This window comes from Siniperca chuatsi, linkage group LG20 (assembly GCF_020085105.1).
Source record: "Siniperca chuatsi isolate FFG_IHB_CAS linkage group LG20, ASM2008510v1, whole genome shotgun sequence".
NCBI classification, from domain to species: Eukaryota; Metazoa; Chordata; class Actinopteri; order Centrarchiformes; family Sinipercidae; genus Siniperca; species Siniperca chuatsi.
Window position 1 is genome coordinate 10,603,289 of NC_058061.1, and position 22,512 is coordinate 10,625,800.

Consider the following 22,512-nt stretch of genomic DNA (forward strand, 5'->3'; position numbering starts at 1 on the left):
GTTTCTGTTGCCCGGGAGGGGTGAATTATTTACAGGATAAACAAGGTGATGTTGTTTCAGTCAGTCAGAGCCAAACTCCCGTATCGCAGCAGCAAAGAGGCAGACGGGTTTACCTGGCAGGCATGAGGGTCTGAGCTCGGATACAGAAGCCAGGGAGCAGCATCACAATGGCGGGCCGTACAGTGATACCTTTCTGAGGGGTGGGGGGCGGTGTTTGAGGAGAGAAAATGCCTCCACACTAGATTCATGGGCTGGGAGTCCCAGACTGCGGGGTTGTCCTATTTATCTGCAGAGACAATGGTGGCTATAAAAGCACATGGGCTGATTTACTGAGTGTGTGTGTGCCTGAAGTGAAGATGGGGGTGTTATTAAGTGATCATAAAGTGGCATTTGTGTTTGCGGGGGTTGTTGCCATACATGGTTCAGACAGAGAGATGATGAGGGACCTTTGCAGCTAAAGCCTCTAATCCTATCTGTGGTCCGTGGGCTCCAGCTGGTGGGAGTGCAGCTGTGCTCGGCCCCTGCACAGGTGAATCAGTTCTGGCCCCCTCTCCCACAACTCCCATGTATCCAGTATTGCGGATTTGCACGGTGCTTTGATCTCGCAGAGGTGGCAGCGCCCCCCCTGGATACGGTGACAGTGCTGGTGATCCGTGTTACCGAGAAGATTTTTTTTTAAAAAACATATGCCAAATGACAGCCCCGGTTGAGGGCTTAGCACAGGTCAGGCCCGGCTAAATGTAATATGGCAGTGCGTATAATTCACTTCAAAACATTAGCTGCTGGGAGAAAGTGGGCTCTAATGAGTGTTATGACTGAACTTTGTGACATAATGTAGCATCAGAGAAATGATTATTCAACACAAACTATCCATCGCATACATTTTTAACCCTATTCTCCCACTATATCCAATGTTGGATTACTGACACACTTCTGAATTGTAATTTGGACATATATAAAGTAGGTCTCTAAACATAAGCAGCTTAAAACATGACTGCCACAAATTGGGTTAATGGTGATCATGCTGCATTATTTCAGCTAGATGCTTGTGTTTTCGAGGAAACCAGGCTAGAAACAGCATACACTTCACGTTCATCAGAAACAAGCAGACAAAACAGCTGTGCTCTCAGTTTGACCTCTGACCCTGTCTGCACATTCGCTGCAAACTGATTTACACTTAACACACTGGTTTGCTTTGACAGGGACACAATGGGAGGATATGATTCGGCCCTTGGCACAGATCGAAAAACAACATTCCTAATGTCTTTACGCACTATAGCAAAATCCCACTTATCATATTACTCGTGCCTTTGTGTCCTTTTCTGCAGGCAAAGAGGTTTCTCTTCATGTTACCAGCTGGAAATATCAGTGATGAGCTTCTCCGCTTACTAAGCTTGCTGGTGTAAAGGCAGTTTGTGTGCAGATTCTGTGGTTGGCTGGCTGCACAGGTAAGCAGAAAATAGCTCTTAGCTCCAGCCTGACCTTGAGGAGGATGCCATTCAATCAGTGAGCTCGCCGCAGTAAAGGCCCTATCATTGCACTAATAGACTGAATCTTCCTCTCTGCCCGGATCATGGACAATGCATGGATGGCTTCCTCCTGCTTGGCAAGTTAAAGGGGCAATTGATTCAATAAATTAAACAGAGAAAATAAGCCATGATGAAAGAAATACTGCTGTTGGGCAGGCATAGATTGAACTTGTGTAACAGTCTGCACACCTAATTTAATTTTGAGTTTATAGACATAACAGAATTGGATGACGGCAATTGACAAAACAGTTAAAATGCTAGACTGAACAGACTGTGCTCGTGTTCTCACTGCCAAGAACGAACATCAGAGGTGGAGAGAGTGTGCAGTGCGCTCCTTATCTACTCCCCATCATCCAGCTGGAAGCAGACAGAGCCAACGTAATAAGGAGAAGATTTAAGAACAGTTGCCCGCTTTGAACTTTGAGGTTGTGCGATCAAATTCCACCTTATCAACTGGCAGCTTAAACAAGTTGTGTTATTTTTCTGACGGCTTACAGAGAAGGGGGGTGGCAAGCTGGAACCGTCATATCTACTGGCTGCTGCAGTGCATCGTGACAAACAACAGCGAAAAACTTGGGATTTATTGCTCTGATAACCTTCCAGATTCCTTCGGCTGGTGCTGTATGCCAGACAACTCCGGCAGAGTTATGCATCATTAATCCCCATGAACACTGCCAGTGATAAATAATGCTGTGCGTCCCTATGAAAAATAAGGCAGTTATTACCAAACCATAAAGAATGGTATTCGTATCATCACTTCAACCAGATAATAATGTGAAGATACGATGTTTCAAGGATTCAAACACACACTCACAGTGACAGTGAGCTGTATATCTCTACTCTCATCTATGTGCTGTTGGAAAAAGAACTCCAATAAATAACAGCACTTGAGCTGAGTAAATTAAAGATCTTTATATCAATGTCATAATGCTTGCAATACTGAGCAGACACTCAAACTATCAAATACCATTTAGTACATAATAAACCAAGGTAAATAATGACTTAGCTCCATATTTGCAATCATGAATAGCACAGTAGCAAATAGCAGGTAATCAGTTTGTACACAACAAAAATAAAGTGTGTCTAGTAACCTGTCGCTCGACGTTTCCCACAAAGAGCAGTTTATTTCACTCATGACTTGAATCCAGTCCAATAAACATGGTAATACTATATCCCCTACAGGTGTAAATTCTTGGTGGTTAAGCAGTGCAAAGAGAAACTAGAAGGAACTCTGTTTGATACAGAGATGTTTCCAGCACCAGATGCTGTGGGGCCCTCTCTTGTGAGAAGCCGGGGGCGAAGATCACTTACTTTCCTATTGAGAGTTGGAACATAAATTCAAACCTTGCAATAAATCAAATATAAATTTTCAGCTCCCCTCACTTTCCCGGGAACGGCTGCAATAACAATGTCATTTGACTCTGCCTGGTTACCATTAATGCTCTGGATTCCGTCCATGCTAATGATTTGGTCCTGTATCCTGTGCATTTTACAACAAAAAGAAGGGAAATATTACTGACCTATTTAATGCTTTGCAGGTTAAGAGAAGAAACTAAGGTCTGTGGCTGATGCTCTTTACATATACAATATTTCCAAACTCTCTCAAAATGGATTCTCCTTGCCAGATATAACACCCTGCGTGCCAATAATGTTAATATACCGTAACACTGCGGCTGCAACTTTCACATTTTTAGACAGCAAAGTTTCTGAGCCAGAAAAGGGGGACAATGCACTCCAGTTAAATCTAACTTGAGTGAAAAATGTGATTTCTATTTAGATACTGTTCAGTGTGCCAACAAGCCTTTCCTTCTGCCAAAAAAATGAATTCGATCTCATTCAGTCCATTTTCTCCTTGAAAACACTCATAATAATCTTTAAAAAAATGAACGTGGGCCAAGACTGATTCACCTAGCTCCTATCCCACGCTGAATATTTACTGGAATGGCCACAAATCACCATCTGAGCAGTTTTCATAACCCAAATATATACAGTCTAGTATCAGAATCCAATTCATACCGTATATTTGTTTCGCACAGTGTAAACAGACTTTTTCATTCCAGTGAAACCATAACCCCAAAGTGGAGCACAGGGAACCGATTCTGGCTACAGAGACTGTTTAGAGAGAGCCATTCTGGGTAAAGCACACTTTACTTTTTAAGCAAAAAGCAAACCAATTTCAGTGCAGCACCTGCACCCTTCTGCCCTGTTGGCTTTGGCGAAGCAGATTCAATGAGTTTTCAGCCAACACTACACGGCTGTGTGCCTGTAAGAATCTGCACTGACAGAAGGCTTTTAGAGAAGAACCAAGGTCACCACTACAATAACACAGCACAGAGGATCTGCTCAGAGCCAGGGGAAAGTGCTGTGTCTCTCTCACACCCTTGAAATAAAAACCAATGAGTACAGGATACCAAGTTCAATAAACTTAACTTCACTTTGTAACCTCTGCAAAAACAGCAAATAAGCAGGGGGCTAACAGGCTGTTAACAGGCTGGTAGTGTTTATGGTATTATACACTTAAGTATAAACCAACTGTGTGTATAAAACAATCTCAATCATTGCAATGTCAATTATCTCTCAAGACTAATGGCTGTGGCTTCCAATCCAAGCAGCGTAAATATAGAGTTAGTGTAATAATGTCACAAGCTAGTGCCAGCTAGCGTCTTTCAGGGGAAATATATTGTCACACAGGTGCCTTCAGAGAGCAAGAAAACATATTTGAAGGACAGTTGACCTTATGTTTTATGCTTAATAACCAGAAAAATAGAAAGTGGTGCACTGTCTATTGTAATTAAATCAAATACAACACTAAAAAATAAAACACAACAGTCAAATGTTAAATAAATACACGCTACTTTTGTTAAACTTGTAATCGCCTCTGCCTGGGAGGTCAGGTTTTCGGTCCAGAATGTTTTTTCTATTAGTGTGTGAGTTAGCAGGATATCTGAAAATCTTGTTTACAGATATCAATGAAATTTGGTGAATAGTTGGCCAATGAGCCAGGGAACAAGTAATCAGTGTTTGGTGCATATCCAGGAACTTATTAATGGAGTTCTTATAAGGATAAGGCTGATGTTATCCTATGTTTTTCATATTGTCAACAAATCCCAAGAAAAGACCAAAACCAACAATGTGTTAGTCCATCTTCCAAGCCCATTGGCTCTTAATAAAGATGTAAATCTTTAAAAACAGCTCACAAGTATATAGTTTCACTCTTTAAAAAGGCCCAATAACTTCATAAAACAGTTGGGCACTGTGGTTTTTAGCAAACATTACTCAAAAATTAGTAAATAGTGCATTTGTTTGGGGACTATTTTCTGCAGCGAATTAATACACATTTGGTGTCCTAGTTGAGTATTTACAGCAGCAGGAAGGTATTTGTGGGATTGATTGTTGACAATAAGAAAAATATAAAACATCACCAGACTTAGAAGACCTAGAACATTCTTGCTATTTTCTCATGATCTATATTGATGCTGATCCAGATACAGAAAAAATGTAAAATAACACATTTATAAACATGTATTATTAAAATCATATTTAATAACAATATTTCGGGGGTTAGAGGATTATGCAGCCTTGGCAGAGCAAGTGTTTTTAATTGTTAACACTATTTCAGAGAGGTGTTAATTCAACTTTATGGTGTGTTTTCAGGCTGTAGTTTGTGCTGCTGTGTTGAACTTCATTATATTTACGATGATTTGTAATATTTTGTCTGCCTCATTTAAAAATACACAGTGACAACAACAATTAAAAATTAGTTTACGAAGCACTCTTGCATCTTGTTTTATATCACCATTTTCAGGGGTTTCTATTTTTCTGGTCTCCAAGTGTAAAATCAGTGTGTGTGCATGCAAGGAGAATTTTTTTTCAACAATTGTTAATGATGGGAAAGCCCCAGCAGGCTTCTTTAAAAGGTTGTCAGAGAAATCGCTAACAGCTGCCAGCCACAGGAATTCAGAAATGCCAAACCAGCACTTTGTGATTGGCATAAGGAAGTTACACCCACTTTGTAATAATATGTTTCTCTTTGGTGAGTTGCCAAATGGGTTGCTGCCAATGTAGACATGACAGACTGATCAGATCATTCTGTACAAAAACATCAGGCCAAGGAAAACTATAATTATTTGTCTGAGGTCGAGGTCAGGTCGCTGTAAAGCTCATAAATACAAATGAGATGTAACTTATACAACAAATCTAATACTGGTGATTCCATTCAAAAAGTCGTTTTTATGAATAAGCCTTAATTATACCTATTTGCCTTTACATTTTTTTTATTTTTTTTTTTTTACACAGTTCGATGCCTATAGCCCCTTTGACAAAGTAATAATGACATACACAAAATAAAATAATATAATAAATATTAATTCTCAATGGGAGTAATTTTATGTTATTTTAAATGACTAATAACTGATTTTGGTAGAGTTAAGCAGCATGATACTGCACTGCTGTGTCTATGGCGACTTTAGTGTTTTGAAGAAGTAAAGTCAAGCAAACAAAAGGACCAATAAGCTTTCAGAAGAAATTAGCTCAACAGACTGACTGTAGTCGTACATCTTCCTCGACTCCACCACACCTGCTCAGGTCCGTCTGTAATAACCTGCTCTGTCTGCTCTGCAGGTGTACTCTGGGTATTTACTCCAGACCCATTTACCACAAATACATGCTACTGTATGTTATGTTCCCCCAGCAGCCCTCTTTCTTCTTCTGTCTCCTCCCCATCAATCCACTTCCCTCCCAGTCCCAGTCCTAGCCTTGATGATACATTTACTTTCCAGAAATCAATTTTTATGCCACGCCACAGGGAGTCAGAGGAAATCTATAAGTCAAAGGTCCCGAAGATCCTCAATAGTCAATTCTGTCACTTCATGTCCGCCTGCTTCAAAACACAGTGATGGACCTCAGTGGTAAAGCTAACGCAAGTTAATAACTATCTGACTAGACACAACTGCAAAAGAGGGGCTAGGTAGGTAAACAAAACTAAGAAAAACAAGAAAACTATGCATACATGTGCATTGTTGTTACACAATGTTCTAATGTGTTCACACATGGAAAGATTCCCACCTAAGCTACATATTCTTATATATAAAAATTATTTAAAGATCTAATTTGTATTTTTGTTCTTTAGTCTTTAATATTAGCACCTTTCAATGACATCTTTGACCATTAAAAAAACATTACCAGATGCCAATATTTGAAGCTTTCAAAGCACACTCTCCTACCTAAACTCTGTTTTGAAAGATACAAATGATGACCGTTATTAGTTACAGGCTACAATAAGCGGCACCAGAAGTTTCATCCCAATTTTGTACTACATACTACTGTGACACAGTATGTATAATATACTTATTTTCATAGTCTACTGTTTGAACAGTTAGTATAATAAGAAACTCCTCTGTTTTGTACCAAATAATACAAGACTTGCTTAAACGGACGTCAGTCAAACTGCAACTTTGGAATACCACAGCCAATTAAACTTCACAAAAAGAAAAAATGTTTTTCCAAAGATTTAATGCATTGTTTTTGTTTTCTGAGATGTCCCTGTAGCTGTCTCAGCATCATATGAAATGTGATTAAATTTTTTTCACAGTTCCTCTGTTTCCTTTGTGCATTGCTTCCGAGAACAATAATGTTCATGAACAAAATCAAGCACATCTTTGACTACTGTATACTCAAAACCTGCTTAGAAAAAGTAAGTTGTATGGAATTGGGACACAGAGTCTCTTCAGTGTTATTGTAATTCCTGTTGGTTGCAGATAGAGGTCAATAAAGGTCATAGATTACTTAATGCCCCTTGAATAACGTTTTGATGCAGGAAAGAAATGCGACTGGCAGTATTACAACCAAGTGACTGAAAGACCCTTGAGACCAAAAACTCATGTGTGATATAAATTATCACTGTCCCACTGCTACCAACAGCAGCTTTCAAGAATGGAGATTTAATTTCTTTACATGTTTACGTTTGTTTCATCCCTACCTACCCCTCCCCTCCGACATTTCTCCTCTCTCTTCCTACCCAGGAGACAAAGCAGGCAGACAGCACTAATAAACAGTGGTGTGAAGCCTTACAGTGACGGCGTATGCCGAGGCAACCAATGTGATCAATTATCGAGTGGCCGTTTCTCTTTAATTAGAGGGTTTAAGTATTGAGTTAGCCTGGATGGGAAGCTGAGAAGCAGCATGTAAACCAACCTCATTACACTGCAGTGATTCACCTCCCAGGAGCTGTGATCCACGCAGTGTTTACACCATACATTTGTTTCTGTGGTAACATATCGAGTGGAGGAATGGCTCTATGACAGACCCAGTTTTTCCCCCTCCTCTTCTCTACTCTCCATTTTCTTTCTTTCACTCTCCCTCCCACTCACTACTGAAGAGGCTGTCACACTGGTTTGCCTTTTGTTGTGGAGAGTCTGGAGAGGTAGCACAATGTGTCCTAGTTAAAGCAGTGCCCCATCTGCCCGGCATAATTAGACAATTATGCTGGAAGGATCCGTCATTAATTCCTTTGTGGTGGCCAATTTCGCACCACAAAGAGGTCTCAGGTTTAGTTTTTCTTTGCAGATCTCTGTTCATTTACCCTGGCCCCTGTTATCGTCCTCAAGTATTGATACTGTGGTAACTTGGGGCAGGAAAATATTCTCCTGCCAATATTGACTGGTTTGTACTGTTGTAGTGAAAAGGCCAAGGGGAATATTGGCTGGTGTCTTGTGCTGAATAAAAACAAGCAGCTAGGAAACAGCACTGTGAAAACACAGGTAGACACCAAACAACAACAAACAACCATAGTTAATGTATTGAGGTTAAGTATACTGATATGCTAAATATGCTAAATGTATACTAAATATGCATTATGTGGAATGATCCTGGTGTTGCATTGTGGGGTACAGAGACTTATCTGAGCAGGAAAACCTTCATGTCAATTTTAAAATGCCAATTTGACCTACTAAAACATCACCAATTCAATCTGGAACTACTGCATTATATTCATATGGGAGTGATGAAATACAAAATAAACACTTCACCACCACTTTTCAGAAATGTTGATCTGTTTTGTGAGGTCACGCTTCACCTTTTGACAGTGTCAATGCCATCTAACTTAGTCAAATTAGTAAACAGAGTAGTGCATGTATAATATGAAAAGTAAACAACTCCTTTCTGCACTTGCAGCTGTTACAAATGTTTGGTATCTTTACTTGATAAACAATCAAAACCTTAGTATTAGCACTAGCATGTACTGCATTAGTGCTGCATACACTTGAGCATGCTAATTTCAGTATGTTAGAATGCTAAGATACATGCTAATGTTAGCATGGTATATTATATGCTAACATTAATGCTAGCTAAGACGGTAACATTAGCATTTTAACACTGAAATTACTATCTGTAAATCTATGCTGCTACCTTGGCTAAAAGGTCAATTTATCATCTATTAGCAGCTAAGACCAAGACAGATATGAGACATCAAAAAAGGTGTTCTTGAGACACAATCATAAATCAATGATGCATCTGAAATCACTTCCTATTTGCTACTACATTTACATTCTGGCATTTTATTTGAGTTTCCAAATTTGAAGTATAAAATATATGCAACATGTAGTGCCCTAAAGGGGAATAAAATGCTTTACACTACTTTTAGCCAAAAATACCATTAAGCAACAAAGAGCCATTCCTAGATGTGCTGCACCTATCAGTGAAGTCCCAAATTTAAATTTACTGCTCACAATAAGAGCAGACTGTTGAGAGTTTATTATGTAAAGGACATGAGTGAAGGAGGGCGTGATTTCAGACACAGAACAAGACAACACTTCAACCCTGTATTTAACTAACCAGTCTTTATGCTTAATTATAATGGTCTGACAGACTGAAGTTCCACCTCAGCTTTCTATCTGTTGTTATGGAACAACCTGCTGCTTGTAAAAGTACAATTTGTACTCTGCAGTGAGCATTTTACACCGGGTAGTTTTACAAACTTTCATAGGAGGCAACTGGGATTCACTGATAATCCGCTGTTACTGGTGAATGGGGCCGAACCAACTATCTCCCGCCCTGGCCTTCATCATCCTCTCTCCGACATCTGGTGATTGACGGCAGACCGGACCAACTATCTCCCACCCCGGCCTTCATCCTCCCGTCCCGCCGACAACTGGTGCCACTGTCGGTAGTACGTGCCCACCAATGAGTGCAAGTTGCCTTGTGTGATTGTGTTATACAGTGGTGTGAAATAGTGATTGCCCCCTAAACCTAATAACTGGTTGAACCACCCTTAGCAGCAACAACTGCAATCAAGCGTTTGCGATAACTTGCAATGAGTCTTTTACAGCTCTGTGGAGGAATTTTGGCCCACTCATCTTTGCAGAATTGTTGTAATTCAGCCACATTGGAGGGTTTTTGAGCATGAACTGCCTTTTTAAGGTCATGCCACAGCATCTCAATAGGATTCAGGTCAGGACTTTGCAAACATGCAAAAAAAATAAGAAATCAGGAAGGGGGCAAACACTTTTTCACACCACTGTAATTATAGTAGGTAGTCCACAGTACTCTACTTTTGCAACCCCCTAATGTGATTTTACATGCAGTAACGTTAGCCTAGAATCATTTTTATGTAAGCTAGTTAACGTTACTGCATGTAATGTTATATTGGACTTGCCCTCAGCAGACACGCCCCCAGCGTTTGAGAGCAGACAATACTGCATATTTTCAAGATTTAGATTTTATTTACTTGGTGATTTTTTTAGTCATTCAAATTCCACTGGGTGGTTAATAACACATTTTTCTGTGGTGTGACAAACTCAGAACACATATTTATTATTGCTTTACACTGACTTTAACAGTTTCACAGTTACACTGAGTAACTCAGCTTGACAGAGACATGTGGGAAGATATCTTACATTGTAACTCAAATCTGATTAGAGCAGTGATCTAATCAGCCATGAATTCATCTGTGAAGACAAGCAGGCAAGAGAAAATCACAGTAGAGAATTCTGTATAATTATCAAAAATCTCACAGCGGTACATTAAAATTCTAATTACGACATATTATCTTAATTGCTAAGGAGATGCAAATCAAAACAAGGTTAACGCTGCTCCCTTAACATGCAGGAGAACATGTGGTGGGAAACTCTTCAATATTCACTGAATCAGCTTGACTTGTTCGACATGAGAGGCTGTCATTTTGTAATGCTACGATAATCCTAGCTGAGAGCACAAGCAGCAGTGGTGCAGTCGTGCAACAATAAGACAGAACAAACATCTAATTTCTGTGCATTAATTTCCTTTTATTGTATCAAACAAAGCTGGTGACAGCTCATCGCAGGCCAACTAATGTTGCTGTCCGGAGAAAACCATGTACCTCGAACATTTCAGGAACAGAAGAAAAACAGCCTTGTTGTTTAGTGACAATGCACTTTTTAGATGATCTAAAACCCAAAAAGGAACTTATCTGAACACAAAACCAATCACAAAACCTATACTCCAAATTTCACTGTTGGCCAGAAATTCTGCAACAGAAACATCCATGTCTAATGTGCAACAAATACAAGAAAAAGAAAAAAAAAAATAATTCTCAAGAAACTGCAACTCCCATGGTACACAACAAATTGCTTGCCATAAATTGTATCTGACAGGTGCACACTGTAACTCTGCAGACATAAGACAGCAGGATGACAGCAGGCACAAGGGGTAATGGTGAAAGAAGAAGACCATGTCATTGAACATGGATTTATGAGCAGGTCCAGACTGAAGCGATCCATCAGTGGAGTCACATAGCATCAAGCGTGGTCAGGTTTAGGACATGTTTAGATGAAGCTTTAGAGGGTTTTTAAAGGGTGCCAATACTCAAAAACATGTGGGGTGTGTGTTGGGAAACAAGTAATTTGCTGCTTTTTAGCAGAGGAGAAGTCAGTTGCCACCCCACAAATCCAGTGCAGTCCCTTAATTGGAGTAGTTATGCTTTGATAGAGCTCCCATTTCTATGGAGGTTCTCGCAGTAGGCTAATAACAGTATGTGGCAGATTTAAACTAACTACAGCCATTTTTGAAAACATCAGATTCCTGACAGAAAATAATAAACCAGAGGTACCCTATGTTTTCACTAAACGATATTGGAGTTTCTCTACCAATTGACTTTGGGATAGTGGTTACCCACATACTATAAATTGAGTTTCTCTCTCTCACTTTCTCCTACAAACACACACATACAGTGCAAACACTTTCCCAGACACAGTCCTTCCCTTGCTGGATAGAAATAAATGGAGACCCCAGGAGCTCCCTTTGGCCCTGGCCCTAGCAGTCTATAACAGAGCCGACAGCTCCGATCACTCCTGAGAAAGCAAAAGCTGCTCAGGGATCGCTTTACAATTCTCAGGGGCTCGAATAACCTGATCTTGAACTGATCCTGAGCACTGATCCTTTGGTATTGGGTTAGGAACGTGTGAAGGGGCCTGTTGAATGAGCTCGCTGGATATCAACATCCTCACTCCGTGTTGCTCCAGCCCGGCAGATTGTTTGACTTGATTAGTCTCTGCCCAAGTGTTAGACTACCCAACGCCGAGCCCTCCAGACACCGGTATCAATGTGTCAGAGGGAAAAGTGCTCTCCCAAGTCTCAAGGTGGAGCCCATTACCCTGAGTGAGAGCACTGTAAGTTAATAGGATTTGCTCCCGATCAAGAGACTGAGCTATTTCCTGAGGCTGTTACAGACCGAAGCACAAAAATAAATGTTCCTTTATTCAACACTATTAAGCACCCCCCACCCAAAAAAAACTCCCCACCAACACCAACCACTCTGACCCCAGCCCTCCTTTTTCTCCTTGTTGGAATATCTGTTTTTACTGCAGGAGGTTGTGCTCTCCCTCTCTTGTTCTCATTTTTTTATCCCAAGCAGCCAGTAAAAGTAAAAGGTTGGCACTTTTTGTCTAAAGGAGCCATTTGTTCAGGTGAAAATTAAACTTGCATGGTAAGCAGAGCCAGGCCTGCCGTTGGACAGGGGCAGAGGGGATTCCAGATTAATCATATGGACTATACACCATGAGGATATTCATTGAGGAGTAATTGCCAAGGGGCTTTATGTAATGTATTCTCCCCATGAGGTAAAACCTTGTAGCAGTGAGAAAGGATAATAGAGTAAGAGGATCATATAAAAATGTTTGCTGCTCCAACCTTTAACTCGGAGCTTAACCCTGACCTCAGATAGTAATTACAGAGTTAATTGCCAACTGATCTGAGCAGCTCCATCCAGCTCCACTGCAGATGTCAATTGGGCTTAAGAGCCTCCTTCTGAGGTGCAATAGATCACAAATTGTCTTACATAATTTAAAGAAAGGACAATTAGTAGCATTGGGTCAAGTAGTGTTTGGTGTTAAGGTTTTGGGTGTTAAAGTTCACAGCAACTAGAGCTGGCCAGTAATTCAATATTATTATTATAACGACTTTCAATGGAATCATTTTAGAACTGCAACTAACACATTTAATTTATATTTTATTCCTTTCTTTAGTCCAAAACTCCATACATAATTTGTTTACAATGATATAAAAACACAGAAAACTAGCAAATCTTCACATTTAAGAAGCTGGAACTGGAGGTTGTTTGACATTTTTGCTTGATACATTACTTTAAATTTTCTTTTCATTGGCAAATCGATAACTCCACTAATCACTCTCCACTAATTTCAGCACTAAATCATATCATGATGGCATCATATCTTGTTATTGTTTGACAAAATAGAGTTATCCAAGTGAGTGATTCACAGAAAAATCGAATTAAACAACATCAGTTATTTTTGTTTTGCACAAGAATTTTGTCTGGAATAATGTGTAACAGTGGAACACAGTTCATTGTGATGAACATCAATTTGGTTATTTTATGCGTGATTTTGCATACATTTGCAATATTGTGACGTACTGTATATCAGAAGTATTCTTATTTAAATTATGAAATGGATTTTAACTAGGGCCGGGCGATAATTCAATGTTAACGTTTATTGACTTTCAGTGGAAACTTAAAGATTAAATGAGCATATCGTATTATCGTTTTATTTTACACAGTGCTGTGACACATAACATAAATTGTAATAAAATTAACAAAATTGGTTATCAAAGTTTTTGTATTACACATTTGAAGTGTCTTGTCTGACATAATGTACAGCAGTGGAACACAGATATATGTTACATTAAACATTAATTTGATTATTTTATAGGTAATTTTGCAAACGTGTTATATTGTGATATATATTTAGATAGTAGAAAAATAGTTAATTTTGTGAAACTGACTTCAGCCATGTTGCACAGGCCTAATGGTAACCACTCTTCCTTTGGTGTGCATGACAACACACAACTGACAACTCGAGATAGAAAATAAAGCACATTACACTATATAATAAGCCTCTCTGAGTGAAAAAAAAACCTGACAGATTTGGATTTGTTTAAAACCCTAAGAGAAAATAGAACTGGCGCATTTCACCACAGATCTGAGCACAGCTCACTCAGGAAACCTGAATGTCTTCAGTGAGTCAAATAGTTAAGTTGAGCCGGTGCTGCCATAAACCCGGTGGGAGAGCTTGGAATAATCTAGGCGATGTTAATGATGCAATTTATATGTGAGGGGACCGGTGTTTGGCAGGCTCTTTCCGTCTGAGCGGGCTGCACAACCCAGTGAGCTCCCAGCACCCCCTGCTAGATGGAGGGGGTGGAGTAGGAGGAGGATGTCAGAGCCCATGTGAAAAGAGGGAGCGAGCGAAGCACTGATAAGAGCCATTACTATTAGTGTCTGTCTGTCACCTGCTGTGCGTCATCCAGCCTTCTCTCTCTCCACATGCGCCCCCATCCCCGTCGCTCCATCCCCATCCCTTTTCCTGAGGCACATCACTTCAAATTTGCACTCACCTACACATTTTCCATCCTGTCACAGATATACTCAGTTGGCTTGAAAACTGAGCCAAGTTGCACTCTGAAAACTACTGTGAGCTTTGTTTCAAAACAGTTGTGAATTAGTGAAGGTGCAGACAGCTGCCAACATTTATTCGATAAACAAAATAGCTATAGATGAATAACTGAATTGGCACAAGGGGACGCAATATTCTAGACATACCGCTTCTCAGTTTTTCCAAGCAAACACAAAGCCTAATTTGGTATTTCATTTATTACTTGGCACAATACTACCTACAGCTCTTTAAACTTATGAACTTGGGAGAAATGAACAGTAATTGCAGGCTGTTCTTTATTTTCTTAAAACCTTTTTAACCAAAATATTTAAAGCTGTTTTTCTCAGTTGCTATGCAACACTTCAACCGCAAGAGTGGGAGCATGCTGAGAATGTGCCAAATAAATGCTACTGCCACAGACATTCTGCGGGGAAATATGAGAGAGGGGCATCGTTCAATCATAATCATATGAAAATGTAGAACAGTTGTGTAAAATGCACAATCATCCTTTCATTCATCAGTTACTTGACCTGTGTCAACAGATGATTCCAAGCAATAGTTTGTTTAATGAACCATTGTTTACAGTCTGAAAGGCTCTCAGACCATTCCACAGACATGTGAGCAGATTTTTTTCACCAACATATAAGTGCCTGCTTTTAACTGCAGAATACAGCGACGTGGCAGGCGATCTAAGTGTCCTGTGCAAAATATCATTCAGTAATTTGACATGAAAATGCTGCCAGATATGTAGACTACTGTCTGTTTCACAAGTCCTTTTAGATTTCACTCAGAGCTCGCCTAGAGCCCGGGCAACTGTACAACAGCCAAGCAAAAAGCAAGCAAGCCAATGGTGCAGCCTTTCCTCCTGAGCCTGGAACCAAGGACTTAAAGCAAGGACACGTTATGCAAGATATCACATTCAATTCTGCTGCCAGCCTCTGAGGCCAGATGATACACATTGAGTGGGTCTGTCTCTCGAGCCCTCAATGTTAATCAACACTCTTTCCAATGCATACTTATGAGTTACAATCTACTCCCCACGTCTTCCCTTTGGCAGCTTAAATTAAGTCGCAAATTTGACGGCAAATTAACTTCAACAGGGACGGTAATATGTCACCTATACAGCAATCTGTGCCATTTCTTGCCAGGACAACACAAATCTTGTGCATCTGACAGAAAAATTAAATCAAACAAATTATTTTCATGTGAAAGTCAAATTCGAAAAAAAACACAAAAAAGAAGGTACAAAGAGGAGGGGCCAACAGCTGTTAACAAATCCCTCTGATGACAAAGCACTGCATAATCGCCCAGTCAACCTTTATCATTGTGATCACAGAGCTTGAGATTTAATGCATGCTGGTATTAACTGTGACATACAGTCACAATACAGTTGAGGTGGGAGGAACACATGCTCAGACAGTGTGTGTACGTACATGTGTGTCTAAAGGGGAGGTGGATGTGGAACCAACAGAGATCTCCCCACTTCATCATTGAGTAAATGGCACCACAGACGTGAGCTGCGACTTCACAGCTGCCTCATGGCGGGTGACATTGAAGCCCACGCATGAACACATCGCTCATCAAAGCGAATGAGGCGTTCTTTGCTTCCCCTGCTTGTGCCGAGGAAAACAATGGCAGCCCCCCTCAAGTGCACAGTTGCACACCTGGAATGTCTAGAATGAGTGGAGATGGGAATGAAAAGGGGAAAAAATCCATTTGGTTTCATGCATCTCTCACAAGACGTTTAACAGACTGTGACCATCCACTGCTTCGTAATGGGAAGGAAACGGCAAGACCCTGGTGCCATAAAACGGCTCAGAGCGGGTGCTAACAGTGGTTCTGCAATTAACCTGTCTTAAAACAAACAAGAGGCTTTTGCTTTAACAACAGGCGCATACTTGAGAGGGTTGATTTCTGCGGCGTGAATCTCAAAGGCCCACCAGGGTTCAGGTTTTAATCGGTCATTAGCGTGCTCATTTCGGCACAGCTGCGCCAAGATCTATGCAACTACAAGCTCACTCAATGTGATCAAAAACAAAAATGTCAACACTCTTATGTAGATCCCAGAAGCTAAAGAATGAACCATCTCAGAAGTCTCTTCACAGACAAAGAATATTTGTCTTAACACTAATCGTAAAGTGTGAGAAGAATGTAAGTAAAAACAGAAAGAAACAGTAAAATTGTAAATGCCCATTTTAGAGCATAAGCACATCCTCCTGTAGGTTCAGTCACATAGTTTGAACACAAAAGCTCCACTCTTTCTCCTTAACTGTCCTCTTTTCTCTAAGTGGAACCAGACCTAGGCATTTCTTCATTTAGCCCATTCAAATGGAGGCAAGTTGCTGTTCTTTATTTATTTAACAAAACTAGCTGTAAAAGCCAAACATTAGGTCATGGAATATTTTCAACCCGAGAAATAAGTCAATGCCTTCAATGAGACATCAAACCCAGTTTAAGTATTCCCCCACAAAATATGAGCTGGTGAGGACCTTTTTCGAAGTCAAGTAGTGCTGTGGGATTTTTCTGTTTTTTAAATACAACTTTCAACAGTGTGGTGCACATGCGTTTCCAATTAAGAGCTCAGAGGCAACATCCAAGCCTGGGCCCCATTCACCCCTTCCACGATTGACCAAGTCTGAAGAAATGTTAAACAGGCATCATAACCATAATAGAGACGGCAGAATGTTCAAAAGGCTCTACTTTCTAAACAATAATTAAGACATCACAGTGAATTTATGATGTAGACTGCAAACATCGCACAAAATCTAAATAAAGAAAAGGGAACATACTTAATCATAACTTTTTGTGACGCGTTCACAGCTAGGGCACTTAAACATAACAATTTGTCCCTTTGGTGAATGGGTACAAAGCCTGCTTACAGTGCAAAGAAATTAAATATGTCAATGCTGTTGATTTGTGAGGATCATAATGAGAATGCACGGTTTACATGAGGCACTCAGAGTAGGATCTACTTCCCTAGCAGCAGCAATAACTCCCTATGAGCCTGTCTCTGCTCAGACTTCAATCTCTGGGCCCTAAGGAGCTGTTGGAGGACTTTGATGTTCTGTCTAAATGAATTGACTGTGCTTCTTGATACAGCCCTCCGGTCAACTGACTCCCCCCACTGATTCTGTCACCTGTGATAAACACCACGTGTACCAAATTCTGGATCACATGCTCAGAAAGGCCACAATTTTGTTCCCTTCAACTTTCTAAATGACTGAAAAAAATAAGATTGTTGTTTCCCCACCGTGCCGTATCTGAGCAGAAGCCCTTTGATGTGTGAGGCTGTATGTGAGCAAGCAACGCTGGGCTGGTTTTTGTTACCTTACAGCCCTGCAACATCCAGTAGGTGAGCCTTTATGTTGGATGCCCCTTCAAGGCATGGTGTTTGTTAGAGCCTGGGCAAAGGCAACAACCTCCAACCCACTTCTATCATTGCATTTTTTTTTCTTAAGAATCAGAGCCAGAGAGCTCTGCATACAAGCTTGCAACTTCACTGACTTGATCCAAACAAGATCTAAGGCTTATTGAGGAACACTGGTACACAGCTCAGGAAGTACAAATGTGTTGTTACATCTACCTTGGAACTTCTAGTTTGTCACAATGTGTGCTTTGAATATGGATAAGTAGTGATAGAAGCCATAACGCATGAAAAATGCCAAAAAAAAGTAATGTCCCAGTGCTAAAGATAGCACTGAGTGCAACCAATCGACGACTGATTTCGATCAAAGAGTGGGGCAGAGACGGTGGTTAGAGGGAAACAATACTTATCCATTTAAGCTTCAGCTTGGTCAATTCTCATTTGACTAAATCCAATTACCATCGATTCTGCATCTTTTTAAAGCCGAGGTTTAGGTTTTCCTTGATAGTGCAGAAACCTTAACTCGGATGAAGCGGCAGTATTTAACCTATTACAGCCTCCGATGAAGCGGTTGGGTTTTGGAGGAAAGTACAAGTTCTACTGGCAAAGGCATTGATCCTCCCACACCCTGGGTTTTCCCAGCGTGTGCAGCGATTCCTGTGCAAAGCCTCTGAACACTTCTCTCTCTCTCTCATCCAGCAGCGATGGTGCTCCTGAGCAAACCTGCCCTGGATCGAGCATCTCATTTAGTCACTGGGCCCTTTGATGTGGATTCAGTGCTGCAGTGCATATCATTCGTGTTTGAAGGTTCAGCTTCCACAATACAGCAGGGTTTGAAGTTTCACATATTGCAAGTGCTACAATGTGATAATCTGGGAGCCGGTTATGCATTATACATTTTTCATAAAAGAACACCATCACCTGAAAGTGAAATGTGGAAAAGTCAGCGCTTCAAGGTATATATTGACAGAAACTGTTTCTGAGACTTCTGGGTGTGGGACGAAAACACTCTTGTTATCTTGAGCATTTCAGAATCAGCTCTACATCTTCCCTCGGAAGGGAGTAAATATCCAAATAAACAGTAGAATAACATTTGACTGAGGTCTGCCATGCCATTCTAAGACAGAATTTAGTTGACTAAACGCTTCTCACAGGGCACAGAGGCCATGACGGTGCTTTCTCCAGCAATGACCAGCAATAAAAATCTGCTTCTCCATCTGATTTCACAAGGGAATTGATACGCAACTCGCGGCACTTCTTTCAGTGTCTTCTTAAATAAAACATGAAAAATCCTTGTCAAGGTCTATGTCTGAAAAGACTAAATCTATGGCTTTGGCTAGTGTGATGACAAGAAAAGGAGGAACTAATCTCTTCCCATCTTACAATTTTCAAGGTTGTAATTGACTCAAGTGGAAAAGTGAGTCCACCAGTTTTTTAAAATCCAAATGCATCAAGCACACAAAATTTAAAAAACAGGGGGAGTTGTTGCCCAAAGAATAAAATCAAGTTGGCAATTAATGTCTTTGAGTGACTGAGGTTTATGTAAACGCTTTTGATCTTGATAATTAAAGAGTGTTTGTATGTAGGTGCACAGCTCCATGTGTCTTTTTAAAGGATGCTTACTTTCACCAAAGCATGGAGATGGTGGCAGCCTGAGAGCCTGCCTGCTTTCTTTTCCCTGTCTCTGTATCTGTCTTGTGCTAAATAGACAAAAACATTAAAAACGCTCGCGCACACACACACACACACACACACACACACACACACACACATACACACACACACACACACACACACACACACAGCAAATGTGTACAAATATGAACTCTACACACTGTATTGACACGTACAAACAAAAACCCACACACAAGAAAGAGTCGGCGCTTTCACAAACATCAGCCTCTCAATTAGCTTCTGCACTCATTTCTCCTCGGAAGAGAATTATTTTTCAGCTGGATGCTTTTTCTTTGTTTATTGTGAGCAGACCAAAGCCTTATCAGCAGCTAATCACTGCATGTCAAATTCACAGACTTACTGCAGTCACTTAAAAAAGGGATTCAGTGAATAATCTTCTCAAATTCAGATTGCCATTTTAGATTTGGACAATCACCAATTTCTTTTAGATGCTCAAGTCTGTCTAACAGCCAGGGAGAAGATCAGCACTTGTTTGATGTAATTTGTTGTGACATGTTAATTGCATCTACTTGTAATTCTCTCTAATTGATGTTTGATATGTCTCATGAAATTAGGCCAACTAGATAACACTGCAAATATTATGAATCCTCCCCGCCTTTCTCTTTCCGTGGCAGGTCTGATGAATTCACAACACCTAAAACTGTAATGTGTCAACATGCTGTGCAGCTATGCTCTGTATTCCCAAGGCTGCCATGCTGACAAATCTAAGGTTACAAGCATACCACTGTATATTCAAAAAACATTCAGGCACACTGTAGAGGGCCAGAGAAGACTAACCTGAGCAATTTTCACTGAGTTCTGGGTCGAACCACCAGCATGGTATTCAACTTTGTTCCTCTTGACAATTTCTTCAAACCTGAAATAAAGAGAAGCACAAGAGTTGTTGCATAAGACAATGTTCAAGATTAACCACAGAGTGAATTAGACCAGACCTGCTGAAAAAGGCTTAGTGTAAACACCAGACCTGTAACATAGGCAGACTATGGGTTTCTCATCACTTGTCTCATTACAACATGTGTAGGAGGAGCGAGGTGAAATTGTATTTCATAACCACCACAAATTAGTCAATAAAAAATCCATTAGGAGAGGTTACACAAGTACAGTTGAAGAGCAGCTGTGAACCAAGAGGATGTGAAAATGTCCAAGGGAAATCGGACTGATGTGAATTTTGGTACGGACGTTCCTGGTCTCCAGAGAATTGATCCTAATGACTCTGGTGATCCTTCAATCATTTTATCACTATCAACATGTCATATTTTACAATAGTTCAACACACAATAACCAAATTCCAGTGAGTCTCAATTGTAATATGAACCAGGCTAACATAGCATGCTGAAATACTAATGTTAGCATTACAACCTGCTAATATGCTAAACATATATTAAACACATCTTGTTTACATAACATTTTAAAGTTAACATGTCTATATGCTAACATACTAAAGTTAGCATGCCAAATGCATGTTAGCATGCTAACATGCCAGACATAAATAATAAACTTTAGCGTGATAATATTATGTCAACATAATGAATTTAGCATGCCAACACAATCGTTGCACGTTAACATGAAAAACTTTAATAAAGCTGCACTAATCAATATTTTCAATGGCTCAAATAACTGCGTGTAATTCAAAAGAGGTCGCTTGCAGCTGCAAACTATAAATAGACCCTGCACTTCAAGATCATTATTAATAGCACAGTTCAGATTGGTATAGTGGTAAGCAAGCACTGTATTTTCTGGGTTAAGTTAGTTTTTTTATCCATCCAATACTTTTGTTCTTTGGTGTGTAATGAGCACAGTCTCGTGGGGCTGCTAGTCATGGTAATACTTGTTTTGTTTTTTAGTCTCGTTTTAAACAATTTTAACAGTATTCACAATCACTGCTTATAAGTCATCAGTTCCCAACCTTTTTTGTCTGACCCCCACAGCCCTGTCAGATGAACTCAGTTCCCCTTCATCGACACCATGAAATGTGTTCATTTGAAATGATTTATTTTACAATGGATATTATTTTACACTATTAATTATATAAAACTCTAATGTTTTCATACAATTCAACTGCCAATGTTTAGGTTAGTTTAGTCGAGTCTGCATTTGTACTACTACCACTTGGAGCGGCAGCTGGGTATTTCAACTCTTTGTACATGACTTTGCTAACTATTTCAACCATTTATACGATACATTTAGCTATTCCGACTATTTATCCATTACTTTTAGCTAACTTTTCCCACTATTTATCCTTTACTTATCACTAACTATTTATCCATTACTTTTTATAACTATTTAAACCATTTATGCATTACTTTTAGCTAACTGTTTAGACCTCTCTGCTTGCATGCTTGTTTGCTAACTAATTTCCTGCACTCTCAATCGCAAGTCATAGTGTTCAGGTGTTACAGCTTACTCGATGTGGATATATTTTTCTAATCAAAAACATAATTTCTATTTTTTCAAATTTGTTGAGCCACTCTACACCCTTGTTGGAAAACACTAGGTTAAGTAATCAAAAACAAATTTCCCCTTCTGTTCCAGCTGTAAAGAAGATAGCAGTATGTCAGCAATATAAAAAACTTGAAAGTGGCATACATTTTCTTTTTTGCTATCCTTCAACTGTGACATTCCAGGTGCAAGCTGTTTATATAAACTGCTTAAAAAGAAAAAGAGGCAGAAAAAAAAGCAGCAAGCAAATGCTGGATTTTGTTAAATGGGATACTTGACCACAAATGTTGCTGGAGTTGGTAAGAGGCAGTTAGGGTCTAAATGTCAGCTTGATAAAAGCAAAAGAGGAACATTGTCCACACATGGTTGTAGTTAGCCATACAGTATTAAAGCAAGATGAGCAGAGAAAGTTATTTCTGAGGAACTTGAACTGTTCCTCAAAGGGATGCATGAAATAAAAGAAACTATTCATCTTTCACTTGGCAGAGATAGGCAGCTATTTTATATTTCATAGGTGATGTTTTCAGAGCAATTAGAAAAACAAGTTTTACAATTTTCTTGTGTA

General features: G+C 39.9%; 1 protein-coding gene across 4 annotated transcripts in view; it reads right to left on the reverse strand.

Annotated features, from left to right (window-relative positions):
- Nucleotides 1-22,512, reverse strand: part of LOC122868184 (adenosine kinase-like) — a 103,936-nt gene that overhangs the window by 66,376 nt on the left and 15,048 nt on the right. For all 4 annotated transcript variants that reach the window (XM_044179933.1, XM_044179935.1, XM_044179934.1 and 1 more), the window contains exon 4: nucleotides 20,286-20,364. In XM_044179933.1, the coding sequence (XP_044035868.1) occupies nucleotides 20,286-20,364 (79 nt within the window). The remainder of the gene's footprint in view (nucleotides 1-20,285; nucleotides 20,365-22,512) is intronic.